The following is a 20,432-nucleotide window of genomic DNA, read 5'->3' on the forward strand; positions in this document are numbered from 1 at the left end:
CAAAAGAAAAAGCAGGAAGGGAGGTGGAGAAAAATGTCTTCCGGGGCTCATTGTCAGCAAAGAAGAAAGAACAAACAGACTCGTGGGTGGTGAGCGGGGAGCAGTGTCCACCACTGCAGTTGTCCAGTCACCTTGGACACACACTCCTTCCATTTCAACAGACTCAACAGAAAGTGTGTACGAACGCCAAGGTCAGGAACATCTGGTCAGTGGTGTCTGCTGTCCCCACACACGGGGTGTTGCTGGGACAAACCATTCAAGATTCCTTCCCCACACCACAGAGCTGAGCTGCCTCCCTCCTCCCACTGTGCACCCTTCCTTGTCATTTGCCGCAGAGCCACCTTGAACCCACAGGGTGTGAGGTACCATTCAGGAGCCCTAGGAGGACACTGCTCCTACTTTAAAAAGAGTTGTAGATAGCACGCATCTGACCTCCCAGTGCTGTCCCGGCTAAAGTTCCATACATGCTTCTCGTGTATGCGTTTGGTTGCTGCTGTCATTGTGTATATATGAATATACATGTACATATGTAAGCATGTGTGTTGGTATGCTGACATTGTATACATACTAAAATACAACACAAGAAATTAGAGGTGTAAAAATTAATTAGTACATTATTAGTAGGCGTTTTCTTCACTAGGTGCCTTGGCCCTTCGCTTTGTGTCTCATACATACAGTTCCACATACTGTGTAGTATGCACACATGTCCATTCACCTGCTCCTTCATGGACTGCCACACTTCTCCTCAGAAGCCAGCCATGCTTGCAGTGGGCCCCTCCAGGCGCAGCTTTCGTCTGTGTTCCCAGGCTGACTCTTCACCTTGGGCTCACGCTGTCTAAGACCTTACTCTAGTAGGACCCTAGCCCCTGCCTTTTCCTCTTCTCTGTCTTCCCTGAGCCTCTCTCATCCTGTCAGGAAGCTCCGTGCCTCTCCTTGCTCCTCCCAGTCCCTCCTCCTTTCTGTCCCCTGCACCTCACTGCCCTGGGTTCCTCAACTGTCTGCTCTATTTTGTTGAGGTAGACATTGCTGCTGCTCCTCTGAGTCCTCGTTAGGCCTCCCTGCAGGCCTGGCACGGGCTTCCCTCCAAGGCCACTCTTCCCATCTGTCCTCATCAGCTCCTTTGTCCACTGGCTTTGTCTGCCACGCCCTTCTCAGTGTGTCCTTTCTCCATGTCACCTTCTTTTCGTGCCCCTCCTAATTTGTATTTCTAATTATGTGCTGGACATCTCAGAATATACGATAATTAAATCCAAGTTGTTTTGTGTAGAGCCCAGACTCCCTCCAGTTGCCGCCATTCATCCAGTTACTCTCACTGTCAACTTCAAAGACTGCGTCCGTCACTGAGCATGCCTCACCTTCCCATTATGACTGCTCTCGACCTGGAGAAGCAGCGTGGTCCAGCAGAACAAGCATGGGCTTTGAGGCAGAGTTCCCCGGGCACAAACCCAGCACTGTGCTTACAGCCCTGGGGGGTGTGATTAATCTTGTTTCTGGATTTTGGTTTTGAGTGTGGCTGGCACACAAACCCAGGACCTTACTCCTGCCCCAAGCACTCTACTGCTAAGCCACACCCCCAGCCTCTCAAGTAGACCTACCTACCAGTAGATTTTGTGTAACAGGAACGGTCCCTTAGACTCACTGTTAGCACTCTTTTATTTGCTCACTTAACCCTAACAGGGGCTCTGAGACCTGCCCCTTCACCAGACTTACATGATCTTCCCACCTTGCCAGCTTCTAAGTCACAGATAGGATCTGTGCTTGTGATCTCCAATGGTTTGCCATTGCTTTAAGAAACATTAAAACTGGACTAGTAAGATGGTGCTGTGCTTTAGAACACTTAGCTCTCTTGCAGAGGCCCCAAGGTCCTTTCCTAGCACCCACATAGTGGCTCCAGGGGATCTGATGCTCTTTTCTGGGGCCTTGGCTACCCACACGCACACACAGAGGAATCTTTAAAAACTGGACACTGAAAGTGCTTCATGTTGGTTCTGTGAATTAAGTGTCGGTGTGCCTCCTTGGCCATACATACTGTTACACTTAAGAGTGAAGAGGCAGGAGCTGGCCAGGATTCCAGGACAGCAGCCTTGAGCTGGAGCTCTGTAGAAAGCTGCGATGACTGAGCATCCTGTATATAAAGCCTTCTGCCTCATCCTGGCTGCTCGCCATTTTGAAAATACAGGCCTAGGTACAAGGTTTTCCTCCCTTCACTCCTGTAAAAAAACCCAGCCTGGACCACACCTTCACCCACGTTTCTCCAGTGCTGAGTGTTCTGCGGCACAGGAAGTTCTCCATCGCACTGGACCTGTGTTAAGGCCCCATACTTTAAGTTTCTCAGATAATTGCACAGTACATAAGAACAGTAAATGTTCATTGGGAATATACATACACAGGGCACACTGGTCTGCCTTGAACAATTCATGTGTTGAAAAATGTAAGGTTTATATGAATAGAGTGTCCGGGAGACGGGGGAAGGTGGAGTAAGTTTGTGATAGGGCACTGGCCAGCATGCATCAGGCTCTAGGTTTGGGCCCTAGTATCAAGAAGAGAAAAATCAGTAGTCATGTAAAAGTAAGTAGCTTGTATGTCCCTTCTCCGGTTAGTCCCTTACCCTACCTCAGTCCCATGCTAGATTGTATCTGTAACCTTCATGTCCCAAGTTACCTTCTCCTTGCCCATGGGATCCAGTGAGGCCTGAAAGGAACAGTCCCTGTGTAGACAGCTCAAGGGACGCTTTGCCTCCTGCCTCAGGTACAGGTTTGGTTGGGACCGGATTTGATTGGCTCATTTGTTCACCAATACATCATCATGTTCCCTCTTTAACTGGAATGCAGAAGTGGTACCTGGAGATTGGACAGCCATCTGGCAACCATGAGGAAAGCCTACAATGTCCCGTGGGTGGTGGAGTGGGAAGCTAGAGAAAGCTGGGTCCACCTGATGAGCCTGTGGCTCTCAGTCTAAGACAGTGGACACCCGCTTCTCCAGGACTCTTAGCGGAGTTCCGGTTATCTGCAGCCAAGAGCACTCCTAATCGGTGGTCCTCATCAGCCATCCTCAGCTGTCTAACGTCTATGTTCCTAAGCGTGTTTCTGGAAGGCTTTATTGACAGCGATAGGAGATTTAAGGACGTAATTGTACTCTACACAGAAACGGACTTCCTTAAACTCATCCTGTCCTGTCAGGGAATGACACAATTAGGAGATGATGTGTTGAGTTAAAAAGGGAATTTTGGAGCTATGACCTGAGTTGTATCCTACAAGACACTAAAGGTAGAAGGAGTGCCCATTCCACATAACTGTCCTGTGACCTCCACACTTGGGCATGCATGTGTACAAGTTCAGTTGCACATATGGCTTAAACTTCTAGATAAATAAAGAAGCAAGTTAATTGTATTGCAGATAAAGAATAAATAACAGCAACCAGGTGTGGTGGCATGTACCCATAATTCTTAGGTATGTGCCACATACCTGGGAGGTAGAGGTAGGAGTATCAGGAATTGAAGGCCAGTCTGGATTACAAAAGACCCTGTCTCAAAATACAAAACGATGAAGATTAAAACTCTGTGGGGCTGGGAATAGAGCTCGTCTGGTAGCATTTGCCTCACATGCAGACACCCTTGGGCTCTTACCTTCAGTACTTCAGCTGTGCAGGCTGTAACCCCAGAATCCTGGAGTGAAAGCAGGAGGCTCCGAAGTTCAAGTTTAACTGTTCTTTTAAACTGTGCAGTATGTAAAGGAATGATTTTTTTTTCTAAGCATTTGGTCATCTTTGATCTTTCTTTCCTTAGCACCAAGGATGATTGCTTCAACGTCAACATCCAGCCACCTGTTGGGGAGCTGCTTTTACCTGTGGCCATGTCAGAGAAAGACTTTAAGAAGGAGCAAGGTGAGAGGTGACTGCAGTCGGCTAGGAAGTTCTGTACCGCGCAGTGTACACCTGTGCTTCCAGCCAGGCGCTAGGGTTTGCACACATCCCCAGCCGTCCACAGGCTAGCGTGCACTCCCATTTTTTTCTTATGTATGCACTCATACTTTAAAAGTTCGTGTCTTTGTATATTGTTGACAGCCTTGGAAATTAGTTAATGTGGCTTTAAAATAATAGACTGGTCCTTACGTGTTCAGTTCTGGGAGGTTTTTTTGAACCCTGCCCTATGTCCGTGTTTTAAATTCCAGGAACTGGAGACTCACCTCTGTTCTCCCTCCTGTGAGCCTCGGGTCTGCATTTGTTTGTGCATTGTTACAAAGCTCTTTTCTGCCTCCTCCTGTGTTTTCTGTATGCACAGTAACACACTCTACCTTCTGAATAAAGCCTAATTATACTATTGAAATACCTCTATTTTCTCTTGACTGTATTAAAGAAATAGTTTGGCTAAATCAAATCTGAAAGATTTTTTAAATATACACTGAAGAAAATATTAACAACAGAATGCAGCTATTAATATTGTACTTGCCCAAAGCCAAGCATGCTTTCTAATAAAAGTGAGGGCTGTTTTATGTGTGGATATGAGGGAAACACTGATTTTATATGTTTAAGGACAGGGCCCATAATGGTAGGGTCTGTTTAAATGCTGTCATCCCCAATGTGTAAAAGTTTATCTGAGCCTAAACTATTTTCCCTCTGGAGGCTGAAACCAAAGATCCTTTATCTGGAGGTCATTCAGTCATTTCCATCCCTCGTCCCTGGCTGAAGGGAGGCCGTGCTTCCGGGCCCTAGGTGATTGTAGTGTTGAGTGTTTATCTCATACGGCCCTGACTGTCTGTGGGATCAGAGAGACCTGTTAGAAGCCTTCCCACCATGGCAACCTCGGACATCACTGTCAGTATTTCACCTCTCATACCTCACAATGTGATTTTTAAAAAGGGATAGATAGCTAAATTCAACTTTGTATTTGTCTTCTGAAAAGTTGAGTATTGCTTAGAAGAAATGATCACTGTGGCTTTCTTTTCCTAATGACAAATGAATTGATTCTCGTGTTTACTGTTCTGCCCTTTGCTGGCTAAAGCCTGCCTCTCTGCTTTCCGTCTGCTCAGCAAGTCAAGGTGAGTGGCTCACCAGGGAGGCCGGTGCTGACTGCAGGGATGGATGTCTGCTTTCGGGGTGCGGTCTGCTCTGTCCCGCACATCTCCCCATGCCCTTGTTCGCCCTCGGCTCCTGTTTAGAATATGTCTGGTTTCCATCAAACGTTTCGTTCTCTGCTGCGACTGAGGGATTTTTCGCTGACTAGCCATACAGAACCGCACGTGCACCAGAGAGGTGCAAATGGAGAATAGGCGCCGTCCTCTGCGGGCTTGTTGCCAAAATTCCTTTTTCGTCTGCCATCTTACTCTATGGTTGTTGATTATTTGTCTGAATAAAGCTGGCAGCTGTTTGCTGTGTTTAATAGAGCAGAAAGGCCACTCTGAATAAAGCTATTTGAAAATGTGTTTATATGAAGTATTTGTAAATCCTCACAGGTCTCCTGGCGTTTCTGTATCATTCTCTCTGTCTTCCTGAATTCATCCTTTGATGTGGGACTTGATGCTGGCAGGTTTACCACGGGCCTTTTCAGTACCCTCCTTCAGTTACGGTGCTCAGCGGGTTTGGTGGTAGAGGTCTCAATCTGTAACTCTACACACGGATCCAGGAAGGGGTCTGAGCGGCACGGACCTCTTACGATGACTCAGGAGTGGGCAGTCCTAAACCAAAACGAAAACCTTTTTCTCTACGTTTGTCAGTGTAAAGTCCTAGAAGGTAAAATGGAAGTAAATTAAAGAAGTGTGTACGCTGTGTTACACAGTAGCTTCCCATCCTGTTTCTACTTTGATAAACACACTTAACATAATTAGTTCATTTCACAGAACATGTGTTTTAAGGCTCAAAAAGTGCAGTAAGTGTATTCATTAGGATTGGAAAATTATAAACAGGAGGACCGGGTTCCATTTTATTACAAAGACAGACAGAACTGAAAGTACGTAAAGTCTTAGAAGTGGCCTTAGCCGACGTGCAGCACCCTGACCCGCAGTCTCTCTCAGCCGCCGAGCGCGCGTGGACAGAGCAGGAGTGAAGTGGAGTCTGGGTGCTCCGTCCTGTGCATGGACGGTGTTCAGAACTCACAGGACGGAGCCTCCACTGCTGTGATGTATTTGTTCCGAGTTTGAGCATCAGAGTTAGTTAATGAGCTGTGCGTGAGAGCCTTTCAATACCAAGACGCATACTGCAAAGACGGTTTCCCTTCAGAAGACTCGGGCCTGCGGTGATCCCAGGCCGTTGGGCGTGCTTCCTGTCATTTTAACTGCAAATCTGACATTTACAAAAATCTTTTTGAATAAGATTTTATTGTGTTTCTTGGTTTTCGTTTTAGCTATTAATTACATCTGATGAGCTTAATTTGAATCTTGTCTGATACCTTGAAGAAATGTTGTTTCAGTGAAACCACAGCCCTCCTTCTGACGGCTTCAAAGCATGTCCCTGGACCTTGACTTTTATATATACACATGCATGCATACATACATACATACATACATACATACATACATACATATATACATACATACATAGACAAACATTATCGATCACCATGGCATATTTTTCTTTCTTGTTAATTTGAGAATACCTGATATATTTTCATTAAGCAAAATTTCTGGTTTAAGAAACCTAGAATGCTTGCCTAATTTTATTGTGATTTATGCACCCATCCTATGGGTTCCGAACTCGCAGGATGCTAATTCCTTAAATGGTCAGACATTTGCTATTTTCTGGCCCTTAACTAGCACAAGCAATCATATTTGATGCCCCTTAATTAGAGTACCTTTCCCTTTCCAGGTTCCTTTCCACCTCAGCAATCGAGACAATACATTTGCTTACCGTGCTGCTCTCCTAAGTGTTCTTTTGCATGTAAATTAATCTTGATTCAGTTTACACTGTCATGCTGAGTGGTACAAATTGCCTATAACAATAAAGCAGCATGAGTTAAAAATAAAGGGGGGTGGGAAGGCAGATTGAGCGGTGCCTCACTCGATAGGATGTTACTTTGCCTATGCCAATACATTAGCCGACGATAATGAATCTTCTGTTCTGAAGAACATGGTTTGCTTGATTTTTTTAATTTTACTTCAATGGAGCAGTACCTTGTCTTTTATAGACCAAGTTAGACAAACCATTAATGACAAGAGTGTTAAGGTTAAATATGGAGCAATGCATTCACTTCTCTGAGTGCTATCCATCTTTCCATTTACAGGAGCGTGACAAAAGTGCTGGCTTTGTGCAGCATTTCCTTTAATTACGAGCTGCGGAGCAGGCTTTTAACATAAACATAGCTGCATGCATTTACTCGGCTCGCTCCTCAATAGAGCTTAATGGAGACGGTTTAAATCCTAAATGAGGACACACATCTCCCGGCAGCCTTATGTCAGCCTCTGCGCTTCGCTTAAAAGCAGTCTGGCCGCATGTGCAGTTGTTAAAGCTTCTGCCTAGTGTGGAAGTTAACCTAAGACAGAGTGTACTGTTCCTTCCTGGGGCTGAGAGTGGTTTGTAAGCGTGTCCTTGTTGGACATAGATGGTTCCGGTTTTTACCCGATGGCTAGGGACAGGGTATTTGCAGTGCTGTTAGCCCTCAGTGTCTTTCTCCTGTTGATCACATTTCCTCTGCAGTAAATAACTAAAGTGCGTGTATGGGCTTGGAGGTTAGATGGGGGCTGCATTTGTTCTTTGAAAAGATGAAATCAAAATTTACCATTTTCATAAGTTGTGGACCTGTATTGTGCACATGATCAAATGTCTCAAAAGGTTATGTTTAATAGACACCATTAGTGCTCACGACCTACGTCATACATGCACATGGATGGATGTAGTAGTCATTTTGGTTTTTAGCCCAGATACTACGTTCCAGGATTTGCCCAAGCGTTTCCTGCCTGAACATTTCCACAGTCAGCTCTGATGTTAATGGCATAGCTGTTGTTAGCCGTGGAGTGTGTTCCAAATTTGACTTCACTTAGCTTTTTCTTGTAATATTATTTGAAATGTCCTGGAATTTAGAATTTTGTGATTTATGTTTTTTCTGTTGTCACACTTCTCACTTCAGACATCCCTGTTCATGGCTTGGGCTCTAGTTCTGTTCACTACATAAATGGCTTTAGTGTTGAGTGTAGCTTAGCCCCTCAGCGTTGTAGAACTGCGTGGCTGTTGTGTGACTTCCAGTCATTGCTGCCACCTGGAAGCCACTCATCAGGTACCGCGGCTAGGGGCCGTGTCACTGCGTCTGTTGTCATGAGACGTGGTGCTAATCCTGGAAGGAGCAGAATAGATAGCTAATGATAGAGTATATACCCAGGTTAGATCGAGGCCGTTCACTTGGCCCTACTACATCTTCAAAGGGGCTGAAGGTAAAAACTCCTTATTTAGAATTCTTAGGTTCGAACCTTTAGTATAAAGTCAGATTTATAAAGAACGTTGTTTGTTTTTTACAGCATCTTACATATTTTCCTACACAGTGAAAAAAGTTTCTTTTAATCTTAGAAACACTGTTTTGTTTTAATTTTATGTAATTTATGCATTAAATTCTAAAGCAGTATCCCTCTCGTCGAGAAAATGTTTAAAGTTTGACTGAGCTTAAAGCTGCTCAGACCCCTTTCACATGTTGACCAGTTGAGCGGAGCCTTCCTTTGCTGTTACAGGGATGCTCACTGGGATGAATGAGACGTCGGCAACGCTCATCGCCGCTCCGCAGAACTTCACCCCCTCCATGATCCTCCAGAAGGTTGTAAACGTCGCCAACCTCGGTGCAGTGCCTTCCAGCCAAGATAACATACACAGGTGGGCTCAGTAACCTTCGAGAGAGCGCGTGTATTCAGAAGCATAGTTTTTAACCCATTGCTTACTTTGGCAGGAATAACCAAGTGCCGTGGTGGTCTGTTTAATTGGTGGGCTTGGGTCACAGCCGCATCCCATTTTATAGCATCCTTCTGAGACTGGCATGGCTGTTTGTGAAGGATGCTGAGATGACGGCTACATTTTATAATACCTTTTCTTAAGATGCCTTTTATAAGACTAGGAAGAATGCTGCTTACTTTTCTGGATTTGGCTTTCTTGGAAAACTCCTCAAACAGTACACTGGGGCACTGGGCATTGCAGGTGCAGCCATCCCTGACCCGCACTCCCTTCAGGCTGCTTCTGATGTGTAAGGGGCTGCTGGACAGCCAGCCGGCAATGGCTCCTCCTCACTCCCAGGAAGCCCAGCATCCAAGTCCTGTGTCCCAAGAGGCAAGTATGGTTTGTGCTCACACACTACTCGGTTGATGCCCGCAGCTTCAAGTGAAGAGAAAGAGAAGAGGAATCACCCCTTAGCCACATCGTTGTTAAGAGGACTTTGTGAACTCATAGGAGGCATCCAAACACCGTCACAGCACATACACCATCTCTACAACCAATATCCGCACGCTCTGTTGGGTGTGTTCCTCTCATACCATTACCAACTACGGGAGGAAATCAGGACACAGAGGCAGCCCTTCAGGCCGTTTTGTTTTCCTCCTGTTTTGTCACAGAAGCAGATGAGGCTCCTGCAAAGCCTGTGGTGGGTGCTTTGGCTGTTAGATCTGCTGTCTGGGGCAGGTCATTCGTTCTCCTGGGGGACTTACTTTCACCACCTTTTTGGTGATAGATAGAAAGCTAAATCTGGGGCTGAACTAAAAGCCTGTGGCCAACAACTCCAGAAGTGAGCCTGCCCTCTGCAGAACAGAGAGGCCATTGTTTACAGCACTGGCACTGTTGCCTGCGCTGGGCTCGCTAGGCAGGATCAAGAATGCGCTTCTCAGAAGCAGGTGTTTCTACTTTGTTTATAGCAAGAGAAGGGCTGGGACACTGGGTAAAAGTGTTGATTTATAAGAACCCTGTCCATCTCACGGAGAGTGGTGATTAACATAAGCAGACGGAAGGAAGGACATCATACTGGCACCATAATGCAGACTCAACTGTCTGTCAAGTGGTGGTGTTCAAACGGAGAGATAATAAAGCCTCTTCAGGGAAAGGAAAACATTTGGTTCTGAGTTTTCCTGTTTTGTCTGTACATGACAAGCAAGCTCTTCACCACTGAGCTGTCCCCACCCCTGTGAACTGTCTTTTGCCTTCCTGTGGTTCTCTTTAATATATATGAGTTCCTGGAAATAGAGAACAGAAGGCTGGTGTTGTCGGCTTTAACTTCTGGCTTCTCGTGAAGTTCACTCCCGTCTAGAGCTGCAGCGGCCTGCGGGCATCGTAGCTCTCCTTGCGCATGCACAGAATCCAGGGAGATCATGGCTCACACCCAGTGGCTGCTCTAGCTTTCGTGTGGCAGTTGTTGGGTTGTGGGTTTCACGCTTCGAAAAACAAGAGTTTTTCATTTCCAAGATGAAAAGAAGTAAAATTAGCTTCTTAATTAGAGCTGAATCTCATGAAAGCCGTCTTCCCCCTAGAAGGTGGTCGGAGAAGGACAAGTGTCGTAGGCTTTTCTGGTTTGGTTTGGTTTTTGGTTTTCTGCTGATAGAAATAGAGACAGTTTATTAGAGAAGAGAAAGGCGTGCCTGATCTGGGATTCAGAGGCCAGTTTTATAATCTTGATTATTGCATAATTTCCCGAAACTTGTTCTGGAAGTCAAGTGACTTTAATTACAAAGCACAGCCATTGCCCAGTCATTACTGCTAACGCAAAGGAGACAGGTAACCTGAGCCAGCTCAGTGGGACTCTCGTGCAGACGGAGCACTCAACCTTAATGTACCGGGCTCCCTCGGTGCTTCTCTGTTTAGCTCCGTCATAGGGGCCTGGCTTTGGGCTCTGCAGCCTGAGGCAGGAGAGGCACAAGGAGAACGATGTCTGTGTAGAGTTAACGGACACTGCTGCCCTCCCTAACTTGCCTCTCAGGTCCACTGCACCTGAAAATATTTCAAGCGTTGCAAAAAAACATGGCGTTTAATGCCCTAAGTATTTTTTAAAGGCTTCCAGGCCATAAGCACCTCATTGTCATATTTTTTCAATTAAATTGATTCAAGTTACTTCGCTGATTTCCTAACACTGCTGTTCTTTTAATTGTTTATAAAATCCACCCCCGTGTTGCTTTTAATCTCACTTGAAAGAAATAGCAATCGCTGTCTTCAGTTTAGTGACATAAAGTGGCAGTTTGGTATTTTTTGAGCTGTATTTTGTTGACTGTAGTGTTTGCATATTTCCCCCAGGGATGTTGTTCTTTTCTCTAAGCCTAGATATCATCTGCTGACAGCATTGAAGTCCTACAAGGATTTAATGACTTTGTTTCTTTTCTCCAAGAGCTTTCTGAGCTTATGAAAGACTTGGACCAATCCTTCTAATGTTTGTAAACAACAATTGGCTTAATGATTTTAAAAAGCCAAACATGGAAAACATTTGACTACTAGTACTTAAGATTTAAATTTTTTTATATAATAAACTGGCATATGTTCTCCTTAGTTTTCAAGATCATTTCTTACAGGACTGTAACAATGACCAATCAATGAATAAAATTTTCATTGCCTTGTTTTTCCCGTAGCTCCCCACGTTTTGAATGTGTTTGGTTAAATGCCTATTTAAGATGTGTGTGCCTTCCTGAGGGACGTAGAGTTTGATGACTGGACAGATGTGCCACTGTGGGCACACGGTAGCTGGCCCAGGTATGTAGACCTGTGCTCAGCTACTCAGGCTGAGGCAGGAGGATAGAAAGTCTGAGGCCTGCCGTGGCTACTGAGTGAGAGAGTAAAGTGTGGGCTGAGTAGCATTTGCCAGAGTGAGACTCAGGCCCCAGTACTGCGGGAAGAGAAGGACGGAGGGAAGGGAGGGCCAAGCATGTGTTGTATACGGAATTCACTTCAAAGACTTAGATTAGAGGGTTACTACTTTTAAACATCAACTGTGGAAGCAAACATGAAATCCTAAACAACTGGTAGCATCAGAAAAGCTGGGTGCCATTGAGTGTCTGACGCCTCTCTGTCTTCCTCAATGCGATTAGCAAAAGGTTCTGGGAGAAGAGCCGTCCGTCACCTCAGTCACCAGCCACCGTGCAGTCTGCTGTTTCCCAGGTCACAGTCACACTTTAGAAGGGGCCTCCTGGGAATGAGTTCTGTCATTACCCAAAAACATTTACAAAGCACGTTGTGTGGAGCAGATTCGTTTCCTCTTTTTTTTTTTTTTTTTTTTTGGTTCTTTTTTTCGGAGCTGGGGACCGAACCCAGGGCCTTGTGCTTCCTAGGCAAGCGCTCTACCACTGAGCTAAATCCCCAGCCCTCGTTTCCTCTTGTACAGCGTAAGTGGCTGGCTGTGTACTGTGGGAATCTTAGGTCAGAACTGCAAAGGTCATCCAGGAGTGCAGTCCGTGTGACATCACCACAGCCAGCGTTATGCAGCGTATGAGCCGCCTCCACAGAGTCAGGAGTCTGTGTTCTAAGGGAGACTTCCAGGACTAGCCGTAGGAGTCACAGGCTCATCTAGGGCCAGAAAGATGTCTGAGAAGAATCCAGTAACTACTTCTTTTCTCTCTCACTTTTCAAGACAGGGTTTCTCTATGTGTAGCCCTGGCTGTCCTGTGACTCACTATAAAGGCCAGGCTGGCATCAGACTCCGAGATTCACCTGCCTTTGCCCACCATGTGCTGGGATTAGAGCTGTGTGTACACCACCTCCGCCGGCAACATTAGACCTGAGCTGCCACTGCTCAGTTGTGAAGCAGAGAACTAAGTGTCCATCCATGCTTCCCAAGTCTCTAAGGCTTTTCCCTGGAAAGTCGTCTGTGACTCAGCCTGGAATCTGCATGTATGGTCCAAAGTCCACAGCCTGGTGCAGCCCGGGGTTGCCTAGCTAGGGATAGCCACGTGATGTTGTGAAACTGCTGTGTAAGGGATGCTAGCGGTGCGTACTGAACGTAGGCCCCCACACTCACATGTGGTCCCAGGTGAGGTTCTGCAGGTTCTTTTGTGAGCCCGTCTCCGAGGGCGGGACTCCATGATAGCTGCAGTGGTGCCTGGAAAGCAGACTCCGGTATTGGCACCATGTTCACAGTTCCAACATCTGTGTCAGCATTAAGTTACTGTGACTTTTCCTGTCACCTCATGGACAACAGGTTTATCCAGTTAGCCGTGAACTGGGAAATGGGATGTTGGGTGCAGACAGACCTCGGGTACTCACACAACTCTGGCGCTTAGCTGCCCAGCTGGATCGCTGCAGAGCCTCTCTCATTGTTAGCTCAGAGTCAGTGCTTCTGTTTCTTCCCCTGTGTGTATTGAGATCCGCCTTCCCTCTACCATGTTTTAATTGCAAGTTTCTTGACATACACACCTTGTAGATAACAACAACCTTAGGATAAATGTTTTGCTCTTGTTGCTGTAGTCGTTACTTACTAAGAAAGCCTGGTGTTCTAAACTGAGTAGTGTGTCCATGTCACTAATTTATCAATACTTATTAAAGTAGCTCATTTCAGGATTAACATTAAATCTTATTAAAGTAAGGTACAAGCAGCTTCTTTAATTTTTATCCTTAAGTTCATTTAAGTAAGTCCTATTACTGTGTAACAGTTCAAATGAGATTTATAAGAGATATCTCTCGGGGCTGGGGATTTAGCTCAGTGGTAGAGCGCTTACCTAGGAAGCGCAAGGCCCTGGGTTCGGTCCCCAGCTCCGAAAAAAAAAAAAAGAAAAAAAAAAGAGATATCTCTCTCACAAATCTCTCGAATGAACAGTGATGGGCCTAATAATTGCCTTTCTTTCACCTTTTGGTTGATTGAACTTGATAATAGTGTATGTGGGTTTGTGTTAAAGTTAGGCCTAATTCTGCCTCCCAGCCCCCATGCTCCCAGAAGTAAGACTCAGACTCAAAATATATTTACAAATACCTTGGCCACTTGGGCAGGCTCATCTCTGACTAGATATAACTTAAATAATCTTATCACACCCAGAGAATCTCCCGCCTGACTGTATCCCAGAATCCTTTCAGCTTCCTGGATACCCCACCTCCATTTCCTGTCTAAACCATAGGCTACAGGCTTTTTAATTGACAGGTGATGCATTGATACACAAGATATTCTTTCTACAGTTCCCCCCTTTTAGTCCAATAAAAGGATTGTTTTCTTTTAAATAAATACAAATTGAATACCATTATGACAATTATGAGACAGTTATGAGAACTATAAGGTATGACATACATTTACAATGTCCAATCCATATAGTATTTGGCAGTTAAGGAAAAAGTTTTATCTGTCCTATCTTGGTGTATTTAAAGTCTTGTATCTAACTCAAATTTTATCCTAACTTGTATTACCATCCTAAAAACATCTTGTTAGACCTAAACAATTTAAGCTTATAGTAAGACTCTGTCTAGTCTTCGACCCCGTCAGAGACCTAAGAAGCAGTAAATATTACCTGAGTATGCAGGAAGTGCAGGTATGCAGTCTCCAGAAATTATATAAATTATATATTATAGAGACAGCTGACTGCCAGACAGGGCCCCGTATGGTCTCTATAATGCCGGAGCATCCGTGTTCAGCCTTCTGGCCCAGAATATCTGACAGACCTTGTGTGGAGCAGGAATTAGAGAGATCTTGCCTACCCTGTCTTGGCAGAGCTTGGCAGTGAACTTCCCTGCGTCCATTTGTTCTTTGTGGACAAGGTGTCTGTAGCTGAAACCCAGCTCGCCACAGCTGAAGCAGCTCCATGGGGAGGTTATTGGAGCTTACTGTCCTCTTTTAAGTGGAATGGGGGTCCTGTAAGGAGCAGACAGACCTGTCTCGATGTCAAAAAGGCATTAAATTAGTAAAAACATGTTCAAATCCCATATTCTGTGAGTCTCTGAGATTTTTGAAGACCATCTATCTACTCATAGTATATCTGAGCAAGCAGATGTTGCCTGTCTCCAGTAACCTATATAATCTGTTTGACCCAGGACGCATATTTCTGTAATAATCCAGACTAGTATCCGACAAGTCCAGGAGTTTGATTAACTTAACGTTAATTTGCTATTTTAATTATCCTAAACAGTTTTTTAAAGGACTAGGACTCAGCCTTATATTAATAAATGAGTTGCACAGGTATGATACCTATTCAAGAATTGAAACACACATATGTGTTATGTCGTAACAAAATTAATCTTGTTTTGTATCAATATATAAAGATCTTTGCCAATGTAAGTTTATGGCTATAAAATATTTTTTATTTAAAAGTAGATTTAATAATCTACCCCATTTGTTTAATTTTTTTATAATATTTTTATATACCCCCTATTCTTTATCTAGGAAGGAAGGAAGGAGGGAAGGAAGGAAGGATAGAAAGAGGAAAGACAAGATAGAAACCCGTGAGTCTAAACTCTCTATTTCATTCTCTCCCTATCTAAGACCATATTTACTTACAAATCATCCCCTGAAATAACAATATATTTGTTACTCAAAAGTGACCAAAACCACCCATCCCAGTTTAAGGCGTTGGGATGACAGTCTTCTTGTAATTGCTTCCTATTCAATTGGGGCAGAGAATTTGGGTCAGGGAGCAGGAAAATTAGAAAAACTTGTCAGTCTTAAGAAAGCTGGCCTTAGTATTGTGGTCCAGTGTCTGTATGCTGAGATGAGAAGTCCCAGTCAGAACAGTCTGAAAGGCTGGACCAAGTAAGCCAGCTGGTTTTGAAGTTGTCCCAGAAGCAAGTCTTCAGAGGAAAACAGTTTTGTTGTAGTTGAGGTAGGATCAAGGCAGGGAGCTGGAAAAGCAGCTCTCAGCCTCTTAGCATCTCCAGAGAGAATGTTGTCTGGGCTACATTTGCATTTTGTCTGCTTTTCTCTGCAGGTTTCAGTTTGGTTTTTTGGTGTGGTGTGGTGTGCTGTGTGGTGTGGTGTGGTGTGTGGTGTGGTGTGGTGTGGTGTGTGGGGTGGTGTGTGGGGTGATGTGTGGGGTGGTGTGGTGTATGGTGTGGTGTATGGGGGGTGGTGTGCTGTGTGGTGTGTGTGGGGTGATGTTTGGTGTGGTGTGGGGTGGTGTGTGGTGTGTGGGGTGGTGTGGGGTGTGGGGTGTGTGGGGTGATGTGGGGTGTGTGTGGTGTGGGTGGTGTGGGGTGGTGTGTGGGGTGTGTGGGGTGGTGTGGGGTGTGTGTGGTGTGGGGTGGTGTGTGGGGTGGTGTGGTGTGGGGTGGTGTGTGGGGTGATGTGTGGGGTGGTGTGGTGTATGGTGTGGTGTATGGGGGGTGGTGTGCTGTGTGGTGTGTGTGGGGTGATGTTTGGTGTGGTGTGGGGTGGTGTGTGGGGTGGTGGGGTGTGTGGGGTGATGTGGGGTGTGTGGTGTGGGTGGTGTGGGGTGGTGTGTGGTGTGGTGTGTGGGGTGGTGTGGGGTGTGGGGTGTGTGTGGTGTGGGTGGTGTGGGGTGGTGTGTGGGGTGGTGTGGGGTGGGGTGGTGTGTGGGGTGGGGTGGTGTGTGGTGTGGTGTGTGGGGTGATGTGGGGTGTGGGGTGGTGTGTGTGGGGTGTGTGGGGTGTGGGGTGGGGTGGGGTGATGTTTGGGGTGGTGTGGGGTGGTGTGTGGTGTGGGTGGTGTGGGGTGGTGTGTGGGGTGATGTTTGGTGTGGTGTGGGGTAGTGTGTGGTGTGTGGGGTGGTGTGGGGTGTGGGGTGGTGTGGGGTGTGTGGGGTGGGGTGGGATGATGTTTGGGGTGGTATGTGGTGTGGGTGGTGTGGGGTGGTGTGTGGGGTGGTGTGTGGTGTGTGTGGGGTGATGTGTGGTGTGGGGTGGTGTGTGTGGGGTGTGTGGGGTGTGGGGTATGTGGGGTGTGGGGGGGGGTGATGTTTGGGGTGGTATGTGGTGTGGGTGGTGTGGGGTGGTGTGTGGGGTGGTGTGTGGGGTGGTGTGGGGTGGGGTGGTGTGTGGTGTGTGTGGGGTGATGTGTGGTGTGGGGTGGTGTGTATGGGGTGTGTGGGGTGTGGGGTGGTGTGTGATGTGTGGTGTGTGGTGTGGGTGGTGTGGGGTGGTGTGTGGGGTGATGTTTGGTGTGGTGTGGGGTGGGGTGGTGTGTGTGGGGTAATGTGGGATGTGATGTGTGGTGGGTGTTTGTTTTGTGATGCAGCTTTGCCTATAGCCTGGGCTGGCCTGGAACTTACCTCAGCATCCCAAATGGTGAGATTATAGGGTGCGCCTCCACATCTGCTCCGGGATACTGTTTTTGTGTACTGATTGTCTTCTTTTCTCACAGAACCTCTAAGAGATTTAAATTCCATGTGATTTTTGAGGATTGCCATGAAAGCAATTGTTGCTTACCCTGTGCTTTTGGCTGTCTCCATGCACACATTTCAGAAGCTTCAAGACTACTTCCAAACAGCCCTGAAACAAGGCTTTCTATAAACATTTGTTGATGTAATGATATCTGACTGGGTCTCTTCTCCAATATGACACATTTTGAGTCCAACAGAAGTGAGAGTTAGGGGACAGATTAATGACTGGGGCTCCTTCTGCTGGCAAGTAGTTGTCCACTAGAGGGCAGCACTGCTTTTGGATCTGCTTTGGAACCCTCCTGGCACTAGGAACAGCATCTCATTTGAAAACAAACTTGGACCTCAGTTAATTTCACACAGAAGGACGATCTAAATACTCCATGCATAACCAGACTGCACAGCTGATTTTGTTTCCATTTAAAGCATTCTGCATTTAAGCTTTGTTTAATTTTTCCATTTGTGGGATAATAAATCTATAATGCTCAAGTTTACTAAGAATAAATAGATATATTCATATTTTAAAAAACTGGGAGGAAAAGAGTCCTTCTAGGTTGACAGTTTTGTCACGGATCAAAGAAAGGGGCTTTCCTTTTGGTTTCTGCTGTTAACTCTGTCTCATCCCCACCAAGCAGGCCAGCCAGGATCGCTATGTTTTCCTTAGGAAGTGCACTTAAATTTTAGCTTGTCTGTACAAAGACTAGATCACTAGGCCGATGGTTGGGGTGTTTTTATACCATCTACATCCTAATGGAAGTTTGGTTTTCTTGCCTGTTCTCCACCTGTTACACTCTGTGCCAGTGTTCCAGGTCAGTTTTTAAAGTTGTCTTGGATAAATCTCTCGTTCATGTTTCCTTCCTGTTAGTGGTAAAATGGACTGAATTTTAACTACTGTATAATAGTCAGCAAAATAGAACTCTTTGCACCATACAGAATCTCTGTTCGTTCACAACGTCCTACTTAAGCCAAGACAGTAAAGATTTACCATTTCGAATCCTTCGGAAGATAATGTTCCGAATCAGCACGCTTTCGTATTGGTGGTTAGGACCCCGTCCAAGCCAGGCTTTCTTACATATAATGACTGCACGCCTTCATTACACATTTGTCAACTCTGGACTAATTATTTTTATACAGCTAGGGCAGGGCAGGGCATCTTGTGATCGTCTTTCTTACTAATAGGATTCTGTCTGCTTCAGCAGGCAGTAATTGAAGGCTTCGTGTACGAGTCGGAAAAAAAAGTTTTAGCCTGAGCGGGCCATTGTCACAGCTTCTGATAACCAGTAGAACAGAAAGCAGGAGGAAATTGAACTCAGAATAGAAAAATCCAAGAGCAGGAGACTGTCCAAGAGAAGAAAAGAGCTTGTGGTCAGGCCGTTAGCTGCAGGGGGTCTGCCTGTGCGTGGGGAGCTGGCGTTGGTGGGTGTCTCAGACCTGGGCCCACTTTACACAGTCGAGCTGTGGCGCATCCTGTCTTGGAGGGGGAAAGGAACAGTGTGGTCTACAGCCAGTTTCTGACAGATTTAAATGAACTGAAGGCAATATATTTATTCAGAATGTATTATTATGTGGCCAGTTTCATCATCCCAACGGTAGTTACAAAATAACTCCTACAAGAGTGTGGCACTTTGTTCTCATTTAGGTCACAATAGGAGCTTATTTGGCCTTTTCCTTGAATCTTAAGAATTCAACCAAGATTAAATGTCAGTTACCAGAGATAATGGACAAGACATTTAGTGAGCGGGCATATGGACGCATCCCAGCAGTTTCACCTTCGCAGCTTATAAACACTGAGTGCTTCTGTTAGAATGAAATGAGAGCCACCAGGCACCGTCCCTTAGTAACAGGGGTGTCATGCACAGGCCCTGCACCTCTGCCCGATGGCACGACACCCACGTCCTCATCTGTGGTGTCCAGGTTTGTCTGTCCCCTCCCTGCTACACTGCCACTCAGAAGGATTTTCTGTTCCTCATTCCTGGGGACTTTGGAAGGAACAGGGAGATGATTCTGTAGTCTATAAGAGCAAGGATAAAAATAGGACAGAGGATTAAGTCGGGACGCTTTGCACACAGAATCCACAAAGCAGGCACATGAGTGTGCAAGGAGAAAGTCTTCCTTACGGACTCTGACATGGTGATACCTAGCGGACCTACCAGATAAATCGGAAAAATAATCTGTTGACTGATAAGAACAAATACTGAGTATATTTTTGCATCTATTGAAAGACTGTGACCTGTATTCATAATGCTTTAGTTTGAGTGCCTGCTCTGCCATGCCCTGGCCTGTGGCCTCAACCTCCTCATCTCTGTCAGTCCCTGTCTCTGTGGGTCAGATGAAACTGTATGAATGCTTAGCCCCCACCTCTGGTCGGTCACATGGTATAAACAGCTACTTGACAGCAGTCAGAACTTCTGCCTTCTACAAAACAATATGTCACTAAAAGACCTTGTTAGAGACCAAGTTCTGAGGACCTGATATCACCTGCCACATTTTGCATCCCTAAATTTGGTCAATCAAGGTCTCTAACTATTGTTTACTAACTAGTATTCTTTTTATAACTATAATTTGAATATATGCTAACACATAGCTTGTTCAGAATTTAAATGATTAGTAACTTCGGGGAGTGGTTTTGCCTTCCAGGGACCCAAAGAATCCAGTTGTACTCATGCCATCTTCCAATTAAATCCGTTCTCTTTGAACTGTGAAGTGGGCGGGTCGGACATCTGATCTCCCGGTCCCCACTTTAAAGCACAGCCTCCAGCCTGCGCGCTGCCTGGACACAGCCGCCTGTGCTCAGGGGCAGTGGCCGTGGTTGCCAGGATGCTTGCTGCTTGCTTAGAGCTCTGCCTACTCGGCCGCCGCAGACTAAGCAGACGCCCAGCTTTCATGTTCCTGGTCTTTCAGTCAGAGAATTTTGTAACAGGATTTGAAAAACATGCCCAGGATACTAGTTTTAATCTCTATAAACATACTGCCATTTGTCTTTGCCTAGCCACAAACATTAACTCTTTAAGTTTTTAATGGAAGAGAAATAAAATGTGCCTTGGGGCTATAGCCCTGAAATTCAAATGGTGCTGTGTGTTCCCATTCAGGCATAATCTTCTCTGAGGTCCCAAGGCACAAGTGTTAAGTAAATAAAGGGACTAAGAAGACTGTTGTTTACATAATTATGGCCCTGTCAGAAATAGAGACCGCTGTCGAAATATTTGTTGAATGAATTACAAGTGTGGTGACCAGATCTATGGGGAGAGTTGA

At 45.7% G+C, this 20,432-nt stretch overlaps 1 protein-coding gene across 5 annotated transcripts in view; it reads left to right on the forward strand.

Annotated features, from left to right (window-relative positions):
• Ap3b1 (adaptor related protein complex 3 subunit beta 1) overlaps nucleotides 1-20,432 on the forward strand; it is a 200,184-nt gene that overhangs the window by 176,852 nt on the left and 2,900 nt on the right. For 4 of the 5 annotated variants that reach the window (NM_001429216.1, XM_087621631.1, XM_087621632.1 and 1 more), the window contains 2 exons: nucleotides 3,785-3,882; nucleotides 8,649-8,787. In NM_001429216.1, the coding sequence (NP_001416145.1) occupies nucleotides 3,785-3,882; nucleotides 8,649-8,787 (237 nt within the window). Of the gene's footprint in view, nucleotides 1-3,784; nucleotides 3,883-4,999; nucleotides 5,421-8,648; nucleotides 8,788-20,432 lie in introns of those variants that run through there. The other variant, XM_087621633.1, reaches the window with a different exon arrangement.

The sequence above is a fragment of the Rattus norvegicus genome, chromosome 2, assembly GCF_021556685.1.
Source record: "Rattus norvegicus strain SHRSP/BbbUtx chromosome 2, alternate assembly SHRSP_T2T, whole genome shotgun sequence".
Lineage (NCBI taxonomy): Eukaryota > Metazoa > Chordata > Mammalia > Rodentia > Muridae > Rattus > Rattus norvegicus.